The sequence below is a fragment of the Kwoniella shivajii genome, chromosome 7 (genome assembly GCF_035658355.1).
Source record: "Kwoniella shivajii chromosome 7, complete sequence".
Taxonomy (NCBI): Eukaryota; Fungi; Basidiomycota; class Tremellomycetes; order Tremellales; family Cryptococcaceae; genus Kwoniella; species Kwoniella shivajii.
The window spans coordinates 1567437-1585960 of NC_085914.1; the positions used below are offsets into that span (position 1 = coordinate 1567437).

At 43.2% G+C, this 18524-nt stretch overlaps 5 protein-coding genes across 5 annotated transcripts; 2 read left to right on the top strand and 3 right to left on the bottom strand.

The window, feature by feature from the left end:
* Positions 1–258: 258 nt before the first annotated feature.
* IL334_005690 (uncharacterized protein) lies at positions 259–1349 on the top strand (the record flags this gene model as incomplete). The annotated part of the gene is made up of 5 exons (XM_062937398.1): positions 259–303; positions 363–387; positions 463–576; positions 653–667; positions 736–1349. The coding sequence occupies 5 exons, from the start codon at positions 259–261 to the stop codon at positions 1347–1349; spliced, it is 813 nt and encodes a 270-aa protein (XP_062793449.1).
* Positions 1350–1787: 438 nt separating this feature from the next.
* On the bottom strand, positions 1788–3124 carry IL334_005691 (uncharacterized protein; the record flags this gene model as incomplete). The annotated part of the gene is made up of 2 exons (XM_062937399.1): positions 1788–2783; positions 2867–3124. 2 exons carry the CDS (start codon positions 3122–3124, stop codon positions 1788–1790), a joined length of 1254 nt encoding a protein of 417 aa, XP_062793450.1.
* A 3174-nt stretch (positions 3125–6298) lies between these two features.
* On the top strand, positions 6299–7811 carry IL334_005692 (uncharacterized protein; the record flags this gene model as incomplete). The annotated part of the gene is made up of 3 exons (XM_062937400.1): positions 6299–6353; positions 6444–6674; positions 6799–7811. The coding sequence occupies 3 exons, from the start codon at positions 6299–6301 to the stop codon at positions 7809–7811; spliced, it is 1299 nt and encodes a 432-aa protein (XP_062793451.1).
* A 532-nt stretch (positions 7812–8343) lies between these two features.
* On the bottom strand, positions 8344–14393 carry IL334_005693 (uncharacterized protein; the record flags this gene model as incomplete). The annotated part of the gene is made up of 16 exons (XM_062937401.1): positions 8344–8677; positions 8744–8829; positions 8954–9093; positions 9165–9242; positions 9296–9359; positions 9420–9504; positions 9558–9700; positions 9766–9867; positions 9934–10083; positions 10142–10262; positions 10322–10532; positions 10593–10756; positions 10812–10964; positions 11029–11315; positions 11374–12510; positions 12567–14393. The coding sequence occupies 16 exons, from the start codon at positions 14391–14393 to the stop codon at positions 8344–8346; spliced, it is 5082 nt and encodes a 1693-aa protein (XP_062793452.1).
* Positions 14394–15647: 1254 nt separating this feature from the next.
* On the bottom strand, positions 15648–17418 carry IL334_005694 (uncharacterized protein; the record flags this gene model as incomplete). The annotated part of the gene is made up of 4 exons (XM_062937402.1): positions 15648–15898; positions 15981–16015; positions 16075–16898; positions 17020–17418. 4 exons carry the CDS (start codon positions 17416–17418, stop codon positions 15648–15650), a joined length of 1509 nt encoding a protein of 502 aa, XP_062793453.1.
* Positions 17419–18524: the final 1106 nt, after the last annotated feature.

Consider the following 18524-nt stretch of genomic DNA (forward strand, 5'->3'; position numbering starts at 1 on the left):
GAGTAACTGTTGAAATGAGAAAGTACTTACTGAGAGTAGTATGAGCACTGACCTCCCCCCCACGTCATACATCCACGTCGTTATAACGTGGCAAGATATGGGAAATGATGACGTGGGGAATGAGTCAGCGGGATCAAACATATCAGTTTATTTCCAAAGGGTGGATGAGATTAGATAAATAGATCGAATAAGCAACAAAATATCTCTGATATACTCGTACAACATAGACCAGAGGGAAAAAGAGAGCGAGTGAATACGATGAGTGGTTTATTCGGAACAGTGCGAAAGTTCTTTAGGCCAAAGGTGAGCTAGTCGAATGACGGGCCCTATACCGGCGAATACGAGCTGACACGTCCTTATAGGGCTTGATAGGATACGATCTTCAAGGTTAGTTGAATCGAACATTCGCTATGACTTACATGTCTCAGGATGGTCAAGGTCTAATCAGGTGTCGTTACATAGGTAACAAGTACTTCGAGATACCCAATCCTGCAGGAGGTCGAATGAAGAGGTTCGTGCAATATAAGAAGAATAGGGATTTAGCAGAATACTCAAGATCGGAATTGAAACCCCCCGGTGAGTATGTCAAGCTCAATTAGGATCTAAATCACGATTGAGGCTATTACTGACTCAAACAATTGATGGAGGATAGTACAATGGCGAGCTTGTGAGTATTCGCTTTGTTTCTGCTTACTAATCGAAACGGTCGTTGATCTTCGAATTCCAATCAAATAGGGCTATCACATACTCGAGTCGAACCGCCTTCTCTGGAAGAACTAGAATTTGACTTCTCAAGACAACAGGAATTGGGACCTAAGATAATAGCTATCGAAGCTCGTGAGAGAGAAGAAAGGATACGTCAAGGATATCTATTACCTGATGGATCTAATCCAAACGAAATAAAACCATCTCAAATCGCAGGTCCCTCCACTACGTCTGAACGTAAAGCTCGTATAGCTCAAATAGGTCAATCAAATCACCTCCAACCAAATCAATCACACTCACACTCACAATCATCATCGCAGATGCAGGGGCAATCACAAGCATCATCTCGAAATCAACCTCATCCTATTAATGCATTAAATTCAGAAAATAATACATCAACTCAATCGGAATATCCTATACCCACACCAACCCATAATCAAATCTTACCACCGTCCATAACCGTTGATCCAATCCAGCATTCCTCGGCTGAAGATCTAAGGAAATTAGCCATGGAAGATACCAGAAAACGTATTGCGGAAAGTGAAGCTAAATCGGAGCCGGAAAAGAAAGATAGAGGTGTACATGGTGTTGGATTGGGTTTGGCTGAAGGTGGTTTACAACCTAGACGAAGAGGAAAGCAGTAGTTGTAAGTCGTTCTACCAATGTCCAACTGGATTTCAGCTACCACTCAAAATCTAACTACACACGTAATCTATGTATGTTCATTGTGTTGCGAACATGAGATGACAGGGTCGGACTAACGTTGTTCCAAGCATGCATTTCATTCCTATTTCAGACGGTCAACTGAGCTAGATAATACCTGGATCTCTTACGAATGCATGAATGAGCTGCACTTGAGTTTGTGAAAATCTTGTTTATTCTATTCATTATAGCTTATAGCATATACAATATATCTATTATAATCTTCCGTCCACAGAAGAAGTTGATTATAGGGTAAAGGAGGGAAGTAGAATTGTCCATGAAGCATAAAAACCCAAAAAGTAGAAGTAAAGTGAAGCGAAAGAAAGGGTATATGTATATCTATCTGATCTATGAAAGATTTTGAGAGGTGCAGTATTCCTTTACTTTCTCTCACAAGCTGAACCATCTTGATTCAATTTCCATCCCTTCTTACAACTGTAAATTTGACATTTACCGATATTACATCCCATAAATTTAGCGCCTGGGATTGAAGTACAATCTACACCTGTTGAAAGTGAAGAACATCCACCGCAAGATTGCAGATCCTCCAAAGGGTTTATACATTCGTATTCACCTTGTTTAACAACTTGATCTAATGTCTCCATTGTGAATCTACCTTCGATGGGACATGCTGACATTCTCGTGGGACATAATTCGTTGTTTTTGTTTTGTTCTAATCCGTATGGAATTGATTCTTTCAATGTTAATTGAATTGGTACACCTGCTCTTCTTGCCGCTCTGGCATGAGGATTGGATGATTTTCCAGTTGGTTCAACACATTGACCGTTAACCACTTTAGCGTTTACACCTGATGTGCAACAAACACCTGTTTTATCGATTTCTTCTTTTCCAGAGGAACAACAGACTGTGTTATAAGCGGTTTTACCTCTCGAACAACAGATTGATGGTCCACTGTTTTTACATTTTTGATGGGTGTATCCATTATTCTCATCACAGATCGTAGCGCATTTACCAGTTTTATCATCGTATTTTTCATTATCTTTACATTTAAGTTGACATGCTGATCCTGTATCTGTGTATCCTGATGGACAACCACATTGTCCATTAGTCTCAGATTGGTAGGTCGAACAACATTTGGTTGTTTTGAATGTTTGACCTGAAGGACATGTATAGATGGGTGTACATGAACCTGAACTTGATTTACATCCTGTTGATCCACAGCATCTTCCATTTTGATATGTTTGACCTCGAGGACAACATGATCCGTTTGACGTCCAGTGATTGTTATCACATGCTGAAGATGAACATGATCCGTCGGATTTCTTGTACAATGATCCACAAGTGTATCCACCTCTTCCATCACATGTGGGTTGGGCGTTCGCTGGGTAATAATTGGTTTTACCGTTCTTGGAGAGCTATTGATGAACCAATACCAGAGATGATCAGCTTATGAGGAGAATGAATCGGGTTTTATGAAATGATAGGTTTTGGTACTCACGTAAGCCTTTATAGCACTTTGAATAGAGCCTCCAATTCGGTTATCACTACAATATTCCTCGACGTCATCGGAACATAAACATCCGAAATCGTATTTGAAGTAACCGTAAGACCCTTTCACTTCAGCGCAAGTTTGATAAGAGCCTTTACTGGCAGAAGAAGAACCGCCGTTGGTTCGAGAGTAGAGGGTAGAGTTGGCAGCAAGACCTGAGACAACGCCGAGCAATGGCAACGACAGAAGGAAGGTGGGGAAGAGCATTGTGAGAGATGGGAGTGAAGGGGATTGAGAGAAGGTGTAAAAGATATGAGAGTAGATAAGACAAACTCTGGTTTTTCGAGAGTAAGAAGGATGAAGGACTCTTTTATGTATGAGTATAAAGGAAGATATATTTTAGAAAGAAGAAAGAAGGGGGGGGAACAAACCTTTTCCTCTCAAGATATATCTTGATCTCATACTCATTTCTTCCAAAATGAAGCCGTCACATATCGTATCAGCTTACTTCATGGTCTAGAAGAATAACCCCCTTGTCTTACTTTAGACTGAATAGGGGACAGGAACCCACTCCCATAATCATTCCCGTCCTTGGTCCTTCAACCTAGACCGGTGTCCGTCATCCGAGCCGAACCGATTGGAAACGTTTCAAGACCTCGAGGTGCAGCTATTGTGCTATTGTCCTCGTGAGAGGGAGTTGTGGACATGTATGCTCAGGTGGACTGGCCAAGGTGAATCGTGTTGCATTGAATGAGTTCATTGAGAGATATTATGCCTTACTCGCTTCATGTTATCGAAGAAAGGGGGTCTGTGCCAACGGGACGAAGGTGTTTCCTCCCGGTCATCCCGATGACACCTAGAAAGGTCTGGTGAAGGGTGATTAACATAAAGCACATGCACGGTTCCCAGCGGGATCATAGATGCGTTACAGAGTATAATAAAGAAATCCTTCAAGATATGTGAAGTGCTCACCTCACCAGAAGAGAAGGCCTCTTAATTTTTTGTATTTTTTTTCACCCTATCGGAAGTATAACATGTTCCCATTCTCCCCCTTGAAGCTATCATTCGCGTTTCAAACTACAATAGAGATCATCAGCTGGTTACGAAAATCCCGTTTCCTTTTGGCATTCCTTAATTATGAGGTCCAGTACAAGTGAGTACAAATGTTTTAGTAAGGGCGAAGGAAGGAATGCGGAACGGGTTCCTCGGGTAGATTAGTTAGAAAAATTCCCAACCTCCCCTTTTCATTCTCGTGAATATCGGGTTCCTCAAGCTAAAAAAAAGTATCATTATTTCGGTAAAGGGGTACCTGATTATCAAATTTCTTGAGATATAAATTGTTACCTCTACATAATATTCGGGCTTTGAGGGTGATTGAATGGGAGATGTAGTTCTATTTTTACTCCTGAACATAGGGAGAAGGGAGAAGAGAGGATGTGGAAGGGTTAGGAGCGGGAAATGGGAATAAGATATCATGAAAAGGTAAGTATGTTCGGTCATGTGAATGGTGTTATACTACCGATTCTCGGTTGAGATGATATCCTTCAATCCTTGCCTGTGCATTGGGAAGACAATCCTGTTGAAGGGTTAGGAGTGAACAAAAAGGAGTAGTGGTCAAACCGATCAAATTTCGAAACGAAATAGAATGAGTTATTCACCCCTCAACCCCCTTGTCTCGGATTAAAATTCATTCTCGTACCCACGTCGACGATCTCTTTGTTCTCTCTTTTTTCTTTTTCTTTGTTATGTTTTTTCTTTGGTAGTCTAACCTAAATATCTCCGAGGACATGTGAGTTGGTCCCGATCCCGTCAAGGTACTGTACCGTACTGTACCGTACCGTACCGTACCGTACCCATCTTTTAGCTTATTTCACGCGATGCAGTGAGATCTGATATCGAGGAAGAGAGTACTCGTAGTATACAAAGAGAAGAGATAAAGAGAGAGTGAAAGAAAAGAAGGGGAATGATAATAGGAAATACGGGTAACTAATCACTCGTACCGATATTCCCGCTGACGGGTAAAATAATTATTGATATTTCTATATATTTTAAGCATCACAGTTATTGTCCTCACCAAACTACTCACAGGGGAAGTATCCCCTGAAAAGCAACGGGATTGAAAATTCCGTCCCGTCTTCTTGTTCTCTCCATGCACCACCACCCCCCAGTTTCAGATGAGATCAGCTCTTTGTATCACTACTACACCAAAAAGTAGAGAAAATAGAGTGAGGCGTCGGAGGCTTTTGCTATGCTTATGGAATAACCCCATACACGATGTGGCTTTTTTACATGTAAACAAGCCATAGTAGTACAATACGTATCGTTATTCAACTATGAAACGATCTGTAAAACTGCAACAATAATGCTGTGAATGAAACGGATCATCTTCACCATTGTTCTTTGCTTAGATTTCATCAAGTCTCAAACAATACCATGACTCTTTACGAAGGAACGAATATGGTACTTTTGCTAAGATACTTGGGACACGTTCTCATATGTGATGAATTATGAACATAGCGCCGCTCTACGCTATTGCACAATTCCGGCGTATGAAGTTGAATGAAGGTGTATCTGGATACTCGTGTTAACATAATGCTCGCTTGAGCTTATCAGACATTGGGTCGTGGTCAGATTGACTTGGAATCGATTATCACGGTGACCTCGCATGGGCTATGCACCTAGCACCCCAGTTGATCCAGATGAGAACGGTTCCCGATGGCGTTGGCGGAAGGACTAAAAGATTAGTAAGGATATACCGACAAGATGAAGCAGGTCGTTCTAGATTGTTTAACGATATCATCATACTCTCAGCATAGCTCGTAACCCCGGGGACTAGCTGATGAGGTCTGGTATTTATCATTTACCATTCTTGTAACGAATGTCATGTCTGACATGGGCATGGGCGATTCCCATAAAGCTTTGATGTGTCTATCTGGCTGATAATTGCATTCAGGGAAAGCGGAGAATGCATGGAAACTATCAGGCTGAAAGTTTCCAGGTGTGGAGGATGATTATCTATCGATAAGTTTGTGAATTACTCAGAGTACAATTATTGGTCGAATCAAAGAGTAGCGAGATATGATTTGAATCGAGAATACAGGCTCAACGTGAGGACGAGGAGCAGATATGATCTTACGACGGCCTTTCAATACGGGGATCCATAACGAAGCATATCGTTTCTTCTCTTCTTTGCGGCATGACAATCCAGCTTCAGCTTCAAAGTCATCTTCAAGATCAATCATATTCACTTCGCCAAAGTACATTCTACCCCAAGACAAGATACGTCCATTGCGGAAACGTCAACTAGACTTAAGCAGCGATAACGCTCGGCTTTCTACCGCTCGACATCAATCCTTGGATCCCTATGGTGCATACTTCTCACACTGTTCGTATGATTAATGTATTCAAGCTGATAGATGAAATCACTTTTTCAAAGAGATGATGTTGTTGTCACCCAAGAGGATGTGTATAGTGACTCGACAGACAATACCATCAGGTAAATCACGTCTCTATTCATCTTACGCCTTGTTTTTAGAATTGCTCAAGGGCAGATGCTGATATGAAAATGATATCCACTTCCAATCAGCTTTTATGATAAATTTACGACCTGTATATTTCCCCTCAACGAATCAAGATGAGAACATAAATGCAAACGACAATTCAATTGCAAATATACATTCACATTCACATCCATATCCAAAATCACATTCACTTCAACTTTTACCTGATCGGTTAATCACTCCTGGACGTAGTAAAACGGGAAAAGGGATGTGGGTTAGTTGTCATCGTGATACAATAGCAAAATTACATGGTAAAGGTACGTATGTTCTTCGAGTTCCGATCTTGTGAACAGGCTTTCGATTACTCTCACAATTAGGATTTGATGAAAACTTGTCTAGGGAATAGAGAGTCAAAAGCTGATGGTTTATACGGATGTATAGGTCCGCATACAGGTATATTGAAACAGATTCCATCGTGTACCGTTCCAAGGAATATAAGAGATATCGTACATGCTCAGTTGCTGGAAAGGACCAAAAGTGAATTAATCAATCTAGTCAATAAAATGAATAGTAATATGAGAACTGGACTTTGGATCGATGATGGGATGGACGTAAATGGGGAAAGAGAATATTCACCTGTTTTGACAAGGTTGACTATGTCCGAATGGAAGACTATTTCATCGTTGACATCGTCAAATTCGTCATATTTACCAACAGCTTCAGCTTCATCCTCACCTACAGCTTCATACCTGGAAGAATCAGGTAACGGACTGTCGGATACTTCGTCTAACGATAACATAATAGCTTTATTGGATATATCAAATCTACCTTTTTCCTTTCCTTCATCTACTTCTGTCGATTCTTCCTCCGCCTCGTTGATAACGAGCAATAACCATGGACCAGATCCACTTGCAACACTCAACGCAGCATCATCAGTATCAGTGACGCTTCTCAACAATCACCAAACTCCGTTATACGATCTATCAGTGTTGTTTCCCAAAGAATCAGATCAACTTGAAGTACTCAAATTGATCAAAAAAGCGTTATCTTTAGAGAGAAAAATGAAATTGAAATCCAAAGAAATAAGCAAAAATCAATCATCATCTTCAAAAGGCATCGAAGGAACCGTTCCGACCAAACAAACACCCCGATCCACATCGCCATTATCCCATGAACCATCATCATCATCATCACCTTTACCAATAACAGAGATACACAGTGAGATACCTATAATAGCTTCGCACAAATCAAAAGAGTCTTCGAAAATACATTCAAATATCATCGCTCTCCACACTCAATCTATCCCTACCCACAATCATCCTCTCAAGGTGAATCCAGACTCCAGTACACAACCAATTTCAAATACCAATTCGAATTCCAGTTGGGGCATCCCATTATTCATGGCTTTATGGAAATTACGTTGTTACTCGGGTGAAGGATGGACTACAACGTGACATATCTCTGAAAAATTAGACTTTCATTATTTCGTAAAGGTCAGAGATCAACCTGTACTCTTTATAAAGATTTGTTGTATACACCTATCGAATGCCCTTGAACGATCATTCCCTTGGGCGGTTGCGTATCAGACATTCAAACTACTTTGAAGACAGTCTCTTGATTCATCCCGAAAATGCAAATCAGCTACGGTTTTCCATACTGAGTCGATGTTGTTGATGTACGTATTCATATAGATACATCTACGGATCATCCTCATGTAAACAATCTAACATTATTTTCATTTTACATGGCCATTGATTTCATTTTGTTGGGTTTGGCCCTAAAAAGACATAGAACACGTATTCAAGCATTCACAATTTGTTCTGTTCTACTTTCTTCATTCCTGTTATTGCCCTTCCATCAATCTCAACTATCTTTCTTCAGCGACTTCTTTAGTGGCATTTACGCAGCGTACGGATTGCCTATCAACCCAACGAAACAACGATCAGCCTCACTACTCGTTGCGCCCCTTATTGCTTGCTGGAAAAACTACTTACAAGCATAGACAACTAAGACAGGGGGACTTTTCGTTATATCACTAGTGATTATAACGGGCAGATTCATCAATTCTTTTATATCTTGAATTTTATGTTTGCCTAGATCACTTCTCAATCCTTCATATTTGATCTCAGTAGGATGTGAAGATTTTCGATATTGTTTAGATGTTTTATCCGATCCATCGAACAGAGATGATTCTTCTACAGATTGAGATGTTGATGTGCCAATTGCTAATCTCTCACCTAGAGCTTTGATCTTGAGTAGATGAGGATCATCTGTTGTTTCAGCTAAGAAAGAAAGGACGTTTTGGTTTGTCCAGTAAAGCCTGTATTGATGTATCAATCGCATCAGTCAAAGTAATGTATTGTGAGAACATCTGCGGTATACTCACGATAAGATGTCTTTGTGTTCATCATACACAACGTTTTCGACAGGCATTTTGTCTACATGTACTCTCTTCTCGATACCAAATTCAGGCTAAAGGAAAACAGGTCGGTATCAGCAGGTTGCCCGTAATGGTATACCATTCTCCGAATCAAGTTGCGAGAGCCAGCAGTAGATGATTACAGGACAGGAGTCACAATCAAGCTAGTCAACTCACAATCACAATGTCGAAAGCTGCATCCAAAACAGCAGTCACTCTAGCTTGTCTGACAACAGGACCATATCTTTCCGTAAGATCATGAATGAGCATACAGAGATACAAATGAATCGATTGCTCTTCGGCGAGTTTGGCGCTCTCTACGAAGTCGTTCGAAAACAATCAGAACAACGACCATAATTCCACCGTATAGGTAGAATGGCAAACTCACGTTTCTTCATATTGCATTGTTGTGCGCATTTCGCTACTTGATCTCGGTCCATAAGGAATTTGACTTCATTGGGGTTGGCTGAGAATTGCTGCGTCAGTGACATGTGGGTGCATCATGAGGAAATCACTTACGGCTTGTTAAGCATGCGTCTAGCATACGATGTACTAAGACATCGGCATATCGTCGAATGGGCGACTGAACAGATTCATTGTTAGCTGAACAAGTTTTTCATTGATTTGCTAAGGGATAGCTTACAGTGAAATGAGTGTATAGAGGAGTATTCAAAGCCCAATGAGAGTATTTGGCAATATCTAGCATACCGGTGCAGAAATATCGTGCTCTAGATAACCACCAGTCAGGGAGAAGCTCTGTTGGTGAAGTGGCGTGACTCACCTCTGCATAGCCTTCTTTTTCAGCAATTCGAGACAAAGTATCGTATCTTGATCTCCAATTTTCTCAAACGAATTTTGTAGAGTACCGGCTGAAGTAGCATCCATGGCGTATCCTAATTTCTGTGCACGGTTCACAAAGCCGTCCTGCAATACCACAGAAGTCAGCTTGGATATTGGGATATGTGCCGAGATGGCGAGATGCAACTTACCAGTCTTCTTTCGATTGGAGCTTCATGCCTTCTAAGTATAGCTTGTTCAGGCAATCCATTTGCGATGACATGAGCTACTGAAATATTGGCCAGCAACATGAACTATACGTATAAACACTAGTCAGTTTTCGTCGTATAAAATTGGGGGCAAAAGGAAGACATGCTTACTTCTTCTACTAATGAATTTGCTTCAGTCTTTTTGTACGCATCCACGTCGACGGGTTTACCATTATCATCTAAAGAGAAAGACACCTTCAATTTGTTGCTGAGTATAGCACCAGCTTCCAATCGCTTGCTTCTGATCTTCGTCGAGAGGGCCTTGTTGGGCATGGGTCAGCTATCATTACAATGGTGTCGCAGATGGTAGAAAGCTCACATGAAGAGCTTTGATATCCTCCTCAATCTCCTTGCCTTCACCGCCAGGAATCTTACTCTTGTCTAGCGAGCCGCCAGAAATCACTTCTTGAGCATCATTATATGACAACTTGGCGTTGGACCTATTGCAGAATAGTCAATTGTCAGCAAACTGTTCCTTCTATGGAAATTGAGTACTCACTTGATGATTGTCCTAGCGAACTTCCTGTCTTTGATATTCCCTTCTTCGTCAAAAGTGAACATCGCTGAGAAAGTCAGTCTCTCCACATCCGGCACTAAACTGCATAACTCTTCCGATAATTGAGGAGGTAGCATTGGTACTGCCCTTTGCACTAAATAGACACTGGTAGCTCTCTTGCGAGCGTCTCGATCAATAGCAGTGTTGGCTTTGACTAAACACAAATGACAATCAATTATTGCCTTGTACATAGGCGAATTTGATGATCACTCACCGAAGTACGAAACATCGGCGATGTGTACGCCCACAGCTATCGTACCATCTTCATTCTTCTTCACAGACAAAGCGTCATCCATGTCTTTAGCAGTAGGAGGATCAATCGTGAATACCCTTTCGTCTCTTAGGTCGGTTCGCACCTCGTATTCCCTCTCGGGAATGCTGTGAGTCATTGATATCAGCTTGTATTGCAAAGGAAAAAGATAAAATAGCTGACCTCCAAGGTAAAGGAGGGAGACATTTCATGGTAAGATCTGTGAATTCTTCTGTAGGGAAATTGCAATCTTTCAATAAAGCACTCGTTTCCACTTCTGTATCTCCAATAGGACCGAGCTCTTCGACCAATGTTCCAAAGGGATGGAGAGATGTGCTACGTTAATGGTTATCAGCAGTCTTACTCGCAGTTCTGGGTAAATAGGAATGAGCAAACTCACATAGGCCATCGTTTGATAGTAGCTACAAACAGTTTGTTATTGTAGTCATCGGGATTGTCGATGAAATCAGATGGAGCTTGTTCAGTGGGTATGGCGATGAGCGGTACTCGTTTATCCGTAGGTTTAAACCAAACGATCTTCGGTCTTTGTTCATTTTCATCTCGCCTTCCACCTCTATCACCATCTCTTTCACGTCTTTCAAGATCCTGCTTCTCTTTGGTCGCAGCTGATGAAGGTCGAAGTACACCCAATTGACCAGAGAACAATTGCCCGGGCATTCGCTCGACCTGTTTAGCATTCCTGGTCAGCTAAATGATTGCAATCCGAACCGCAGAGTTCACTCACGACTGCCACGACGTGACCTGCGTAAGTAGGTTTAGTCTCATCGTTTACCTCTTCGTCTTCGAATAATGTTAGCCCTTGACCTTCAACTTCGACATCATCTTTCTTCTTCTCGAGCTTCTTCGCTGCGGAGGGTTTGAGATCGTAGACCGCATTTTCTTCCTTCTTTCTCTTTTTCTCTTCTTTGTCTTTCTTGGTACCCCAAACTTCGTCTACATCTAGTAATTCGACAGCAACAATGTCGCCCTCCAGAGCCCTGTTTCTATCTTTAGAACCACAGATGTAAATATCAGCTTCTAGTACATCGGTAGCGACATATGCGTCGGACCGATTTTTCTTGTTTACCCTTAAGACACCAACGACGAGTTTGCCGGCTTGAAGCAAAGGTGGCAGAGATGCTTGAGGAAGATATGGTGCGAACAGTGATTTTCGTTGAGGGCCTTGAGACGTCTGTTGTAATTGCATTTGGAAAGCTTGTTGCTGCTGCCAAAGTGATTGACCCATAGGTGTTTGCAATGTAGTCGCGGCAAGAAGATTCGGAAGCATGTTTGGGAAACTAAAGGATGCCATCTTGGAATGGCCACCCCCGGCTGCCGCCCTGAATTGAGCAAGAGATTGGAGTTGTGCTTGAGCAGCTGCAAGATCTGAAACCTGAACAGTACCAGCGTTGTTGCTCGATCCACCTCCAGACATTCTCCAATTGCCCGACTCAACTCCTGACCTGCTGTTTGTTCGATGATGACCAAATCCTCGCTCTCCATTAGGAACACCATCTTCTGGAATATCGCCACTGATACTTCCGAAGCCAGCACCATGACCCGCGGTCTTGTTGAAAACATTTACACTGTGACGTCGAGAATGACCTGCTCCACCAGTGGGTACGGGAGGAGGGGGCATCTCACCGATACCTCTCAAAGCACGGGGTTGGTCCACTTCCTCGGCTCGATCCGGCTGCTCAGTAGCTGAAGGGAAACTGGACTGGACTCGTCGATGTCTTGAAAGCGTCTGGGAGGGAGTTTGCTTGCCGTGCAAAGCAGTATTGAGCTGACTCAAAGCAGAATTACCTTGATGAGAAAGGTCTTCCTGCATGAGGGCTTTTTGTTTCGCTTGGAGAGCTTCGATCTCTTGTTGAATAGCAAGCTACACAAGCAAAGATCAGCTCATTGGGATTCGTCTAGGTCTGGAAGCTGACTTACTTGTTGCTGCATCGCAGATGACATTTCACTACCAGTCCTTTTATGTGCCCTGGCCGCGAGACCTGCCAAACCAGTAGCAGCGGCACCGCCAATGCCTTCAGATCTGTTGACGACTACGGGAGGAGAAGTATGATGTGTTGAAGGAGGTGACATTGAATCTCTAGCAGAGCCTTTCTCCGAAATGCTCTCATGCACAGCATGTTTTGGCTTGGCCCCGAAAGTGAAAGAGGGTGCAAGCTGGGGACGACCGGTTGGACCGAATGATGAGTTGGCGTTTTCTGGCTCCTCATCTTCTTCTTCAAATACAGGCTCGTTCTTCATTGATTCGTTGATAGCCGTGGCTCTCGCTTCCTCTTGATCACGTTGTTGCTGAATAATTTGAACTTGCTGCAATTCGAACACCTGTTGAGCCTGAGCAAGTTGTATAGCCGTTTGTTGATGTTGAGCTGCGACTCTTTGTTGAGCTAGAGCCTGGAACCTGGGGGCTATAAACCCTCCCATTTGCTGTTGTTGCTGCTGTTGCTGAGCTTGTTGAGCTTGTTGTTGAGCTAATTGTTGACTGGCAACCATTTGTGCTTGCAGAAGCTGAATATATTGATATTGCTGTTGTTGAGCGGCAAGAAGTTGTTGCTGTTGGAACTGCATATCGGCTTGTTGAGCGAATGATAGTGGAGAATGAACTTCTTCAGCTTCAGAATGAGCGGAAAGCTGATTCTGATAAATGGGTGGAAATCCACTTGGATACATTTGGATTGGTGAAGTTGCTTGATTAGGGTTGAAAGATGGTGGACCTACTGAACTGGAAGAAGTCCTTCGATTGTTCACGGCGCTACTCTGAGACACTGATCGTGGGTGAAGGACGTTAGATGGTGGCATAGGAGCAATAGGCGAAACGGAAAGGCCTGCTTGAGAGCTTGCGGGTGAAGTAGCAGCTTGGAAAGAAGGCGTGAAACTAGGTGCATCTGCTTTGAGCTTTTTTGTAGAGTTGGAAGAATTTGCGGATGCGGAAGAATCAGGGATTGGTACCGGTTCAGTAGCTGATTTGGTTGCTGAAGTAGGAGTTTCTTTAATTGCACTCGCACTGACTGATCTGGATCCATTTGAACTTCCTGAGGAAGCAGCGGAAGTTGGAAGTGTTTTCAGATCAGATATCATTTTTTGAAGGGAAGCTAAGGCATCACCACCTGATTGAGCATTGTGTTTCTTCGTGGCTGCATCCACAGCAGCTTCCATGGCTGTACGAGGAGCTGATACAGCAGCATGTATAGATTTGGGCGCTGATTCGTTGGTTTTAGGGTTGGAGTTTGAGTTTTGAGAAGAAGGTCTTTGAGGAGCATTGAGGTCTGTGTTGATTGGGTTAGGTCTTCTGTTGGAAGCTGATCTTTTCCCTTTATTGTTTGTTATACCACTTTTTTGGTTCTGATTCTGGATCTGATTTTGGTTTTCGCTCTTATCTCCATCTTGATCAGTGGTTGAAATCGAAGTTGGTTTACTTTTCTTGCCTTTCTTCGATTGATTTTGTGTACCGTTATTCCCGACAGCGCCGCTATGTGGGGCGGTTTCTGCAAGACCTAGACTTACACCACCGCTGATAGTAGTTGTTCGGCCGCTTTGTTTCTTTTTGTCTGAACCACCTCTTGAAGATGCATTGGAATTACTCCTTGAGATATTAGATGAAGTCGTACCGGATTTACCTCTTCCTCTTGAAGAGTTGCTTCGTTGTGAATTGGCTGAAGAAGGTCTGGAAGGATGCAATGAAGGTGGGGCTAGTGTGTTGGGTGAAGAAGAAGCGGGTTGAGGAGTGGGCGCGACTATCGAGTCGGCCATTTTGTATGAGGGTGTATACGTGGAAGAAAGGACAGTGAGAGGATGTCGTAGAAAGACGTGAAAAGGTGAAAATGATCGATCGGGATATCGTGTGCTGATGGGGGATGAATATATATTCCTGTCAGCGAGAGATCTACCACAGGCTCAGATACTGTCAAGTTTGTAATGCTGTTTTCGTGGTACGGTGATTGGACTAGTGACACCAATTCAAAGGAGGAGGATTGATATGGAGTAGCGAAGCGGCAAACGTCAAGAAAACATATACATCCCGTACTAAACTCCACGTTGACAGATCGTCTGGGTGAGCAGTTCCAAGAAAGATCGAAACACTTGTTCCTTCTCGTCTATCTTATGAGATTCTACCAACTCTGACAGATCGAAGTCTTCTCGACGCACAGACCGCTTCACCACCGTACTCTTTCACTTCGTACCACATCGAGTGAAATGGGTGGTTGTCAAACTCACAGTGTATGTATCTAGAGTTATGAAACTGGTAAGCAGTGATCTGTACAGGTGACAGTTATGTGTATATGTTTTTGATTTGAAAGAGACAGTTCACAATGAGGGTATGCAGGATGATATAGATTGATTCTTCTGACGGGATGAGAATGAGAGCTGGATTGAATGGGGTAGAGAGGGGGGATTGGGATTGATTTGGGCGATGAAAACGAGTGGTTGAAGCTGTGTACGGTGGATGGTTATATCATGACGACATCACCTTATCCTATTCCTTACAGTAACTTAATCCTATTCCAAGTGTGGCAGTCAAAGCGTACTATGTTACTCAGTAAGAGACGCGTCTCTGACACACACTATAAATTCGACGCGACGGTCTTCACGAATGAGCAACCATATTGCAAGAGTGAACGGCCGAATTGTCAATTGTCATATGTCAGCAATGTATCACTTGTATCAGAAGGCGAAGGAAACAAGACGTAAGAGACACGAATATACATGTCATCTTCTCATGAAAACAATAAAATAGTATATAAACAAGTTGATATGACGAAAAATTATGAAACAAAAAAACGAAGGATTAACGAAAAAAAACGAAGGAATGATGAACAAAACAAGAAGACGCATGACGGACAAAGTCAATTGTATACAGACACTGATAATACAAAAAGGGAAACGTTTTTTGGAGTGGTTTTGAAGTTTTTTTTTAGGGTTTCTGGCATTTTAAATATCGTTGAAATCGTTCATGCGGAATATGATATGTCTGTGTTCGATTCTTTTGACCAACAGCGACCCCATTTACTGGGTAGCATCATCAACCTTGGCTTGAACCCATTCGTTGCTGTTCACTCCATTATTATCCTGGTTTATTGATAAACCTAGACCAGAGATACTGTGAACAGCTTGAGAATTATCATCCTGAACGGAGCGGAAACCCAAAAGGTTTCGCAATCGTATGACTTCGTTCTCGCTGAGCAAGAGTCGGCTCCTCAACTGATGGATTCGTTCGGCCCTGTCCTCGAGTTCCCTTTCCATCTGGACACTTACACCTAAGAACATGAAAGTCCAACGAGAGTCAATGCCACGAAGTTCACTTGACATGATGTCTGCATAAGATGGAAAACCACTCACGCTTCTTTTTATCTCTGAATCTTCGAGCACCGATCCTGTGATCGTAAAGCACTGCGGTCAGCGGAAGAAAATGGTGAAGCTCAGCTTCACTCACCTGTTTCTGATCTTTTTCTTATCTGCAGGAGGCAAGCATGAGTATTCCGTTTGGGGCATCCCCCAGCGCGGCGGTGTATCGGCAACGTTATCGGCAACGTTATCGGCAACGTTATCGGCAACGTTATCGGCAACGTTATCGGCAATGCTTCTTGAGGATGTTCCCGTACTGGAAATTTCGTACTGGTTCATTTCGTGCGAACTCGCAGCCGACTGACTGTCACTACTTTTTCCTTTGGCCGTTCTAGAGCGGACCGCGGGGTTTCTCTTGACCTTAGAGACCGAAGACGAAGCAATTGATCCAGAGGCTGGTTTGACTCCGGTAATCGGTGAGATAGGGGACAAGTGGTGTCCAATAGGCGATGATGTGATACCAGCAATTCGAGGTGATTCATCGTATGGGTGCTGGGTTGGGGCTCTATAATCCCCATGTCCTACACCGTTATGAAACCCATTAGGGTTTTGCCACCCGTAAGAAGGACCAGCTACTGGGTATTGAGGGGAGAACCCGATGTTGTGGCCGAATGAGGTCGTGGCCGGTGGGGATCCAGCTTGATTATTTGGGTTGTTTTGAAAGTCAGCGAAATAATGGTTCCCAACCATAGGGGCAGAATGCAAATGTGCACTGCTGGTGGAGGCATGACTCGAAAAGGACGACATGGCGGGAAGAGGTAAATGATTTGTGGTTTGAGGCACAGTCGCAGATCTACGATGAAAATTCTCTGGGAACGAATTCATCGGGATATGAGGTGATAAAGATTGGCGGTCGGCGACTTTCAAGGCTCCAGGCATGTATGGGCTGTACATGGCCGGCTGATGGGATACCTAAGGGGACGCAAGGTAAAGTAAGCTTTTTTTCACGAGATGAAACGATAGGTGACACATCTATCAGGTTAAAGGCACAGATGAAGGGTCTTTGCAAGTACGATGAAGACCCTCGACTTACCCAGTTTTGGTCCATCCCGAATATTCCACCGTTTTCGTGAGGGAGACCGTCGTGAGAGAGCTGCACGGCGGCTGTCTTTTGCAGTAAGTCTTGAAGAGAGTCGAAAATGCTGCCTTCTTGTGCGGGACCTTGAGGCAATTCGAAAGAAGCTGCTTCTTGCACTACCTCGGGAAGAGTAATGTGTGGGAATGCTGGGGTGACCAAGGGAGTAGGCTTGGTGCTGGCACTGACCTCAGCGGCCTGTTCTTGAAGAAGATCCGGAAGAGAGAGTTCGTCGTTTTCAAGGGTGTCCCAGGAAGGGTACTCCAGGTTGTTGTAGTTGTTGTAGCTGGGCTGGATATTCTGGACGGTATCAACCACGTTGATGGGAGATCCCATAATGATATTGTCGTCGCCCATGGTGAAGGAAGTCGAATTCGGTTGAGGATGATGAAGAGGTGAGAGAAGAGTTGAAAGATTACGAATGAAAGTATGCGGATTATATACCGCCCGTGGGGGGGGGGGATGGTATGTGGGTATTGGGGTAATTGATGATTTGGGGAAGAGCGATGTTAAGTTTTTTTTTTCGCAATTTCATCAGCAGTGTCACGATGAAGTGATCGTGGGAATGATGCGGGAACGAAGGTTAGATGTGAAACAATGGAAATTAAGATCAAACGTTTCCTCTCGATCGCAGTGAAACTGAGATATGGGTGAATGTAGTAGAACAAGCTAGTTGCGAGACAAGTGACAAGACAAACCACCGAGTTCAAGTATAGTGGAAGAATGAGGAACGACGGATGATGACGAAAGGAGGAGAGAAAGAGAAAGAAAGAAGGAACAATGAACAAGGTTGGCTATTTCAGAAACCGACAGCGGTCATAGTGATAGGGACTGTGTGCTGGAAGATGAGGGGGAAGGCGACGCACGTACGACGATACTCAAATCCAAGGCTTCGGGATATGACGACTTGGTGAGACAAGCTAATGACAAATAGAATGAGCCAGATCGCCGGGTAGTGGCGATTGGTAATTGTAAGAGAACAAGGTTGACACTGCTGAAGAGGTAAGACAGAATGTGTGGGTGAGACATCGAACATGAGAGGCGGAATGGTAAGCTTTCCAATCTAACAGCCTAGAACAGTCCCTGTCTGTAATTGATTGGGGTTGCACTGATGGTCTACCTTTCTAACTCATTTCGATCCGTTCTACCCCATTTATCGTGCAGAGACTGAAGTGAAGGGTATGAGGTGGGATGAGAGGAAAAACATAGAAGGGAGAGTGGACACTAATCTACGAAACCGACTCACGTAAAAGATTCAAGGAAAAATGGGGAAATGACAGTATGAGCGAATGAGATAACATAAGGCAGGGTCGCTGACCAAGAGCCATGGCAATATGATGCCGAATGAGTGTGGTGAAATGTCAAAATATGGTGAACAATGAGAAACAATGAGAAACAATGGAGAAACAAGGATCAAGATCAGATGTCGAACAGGATGAGACTGTAACAGTGATCGGAATCCG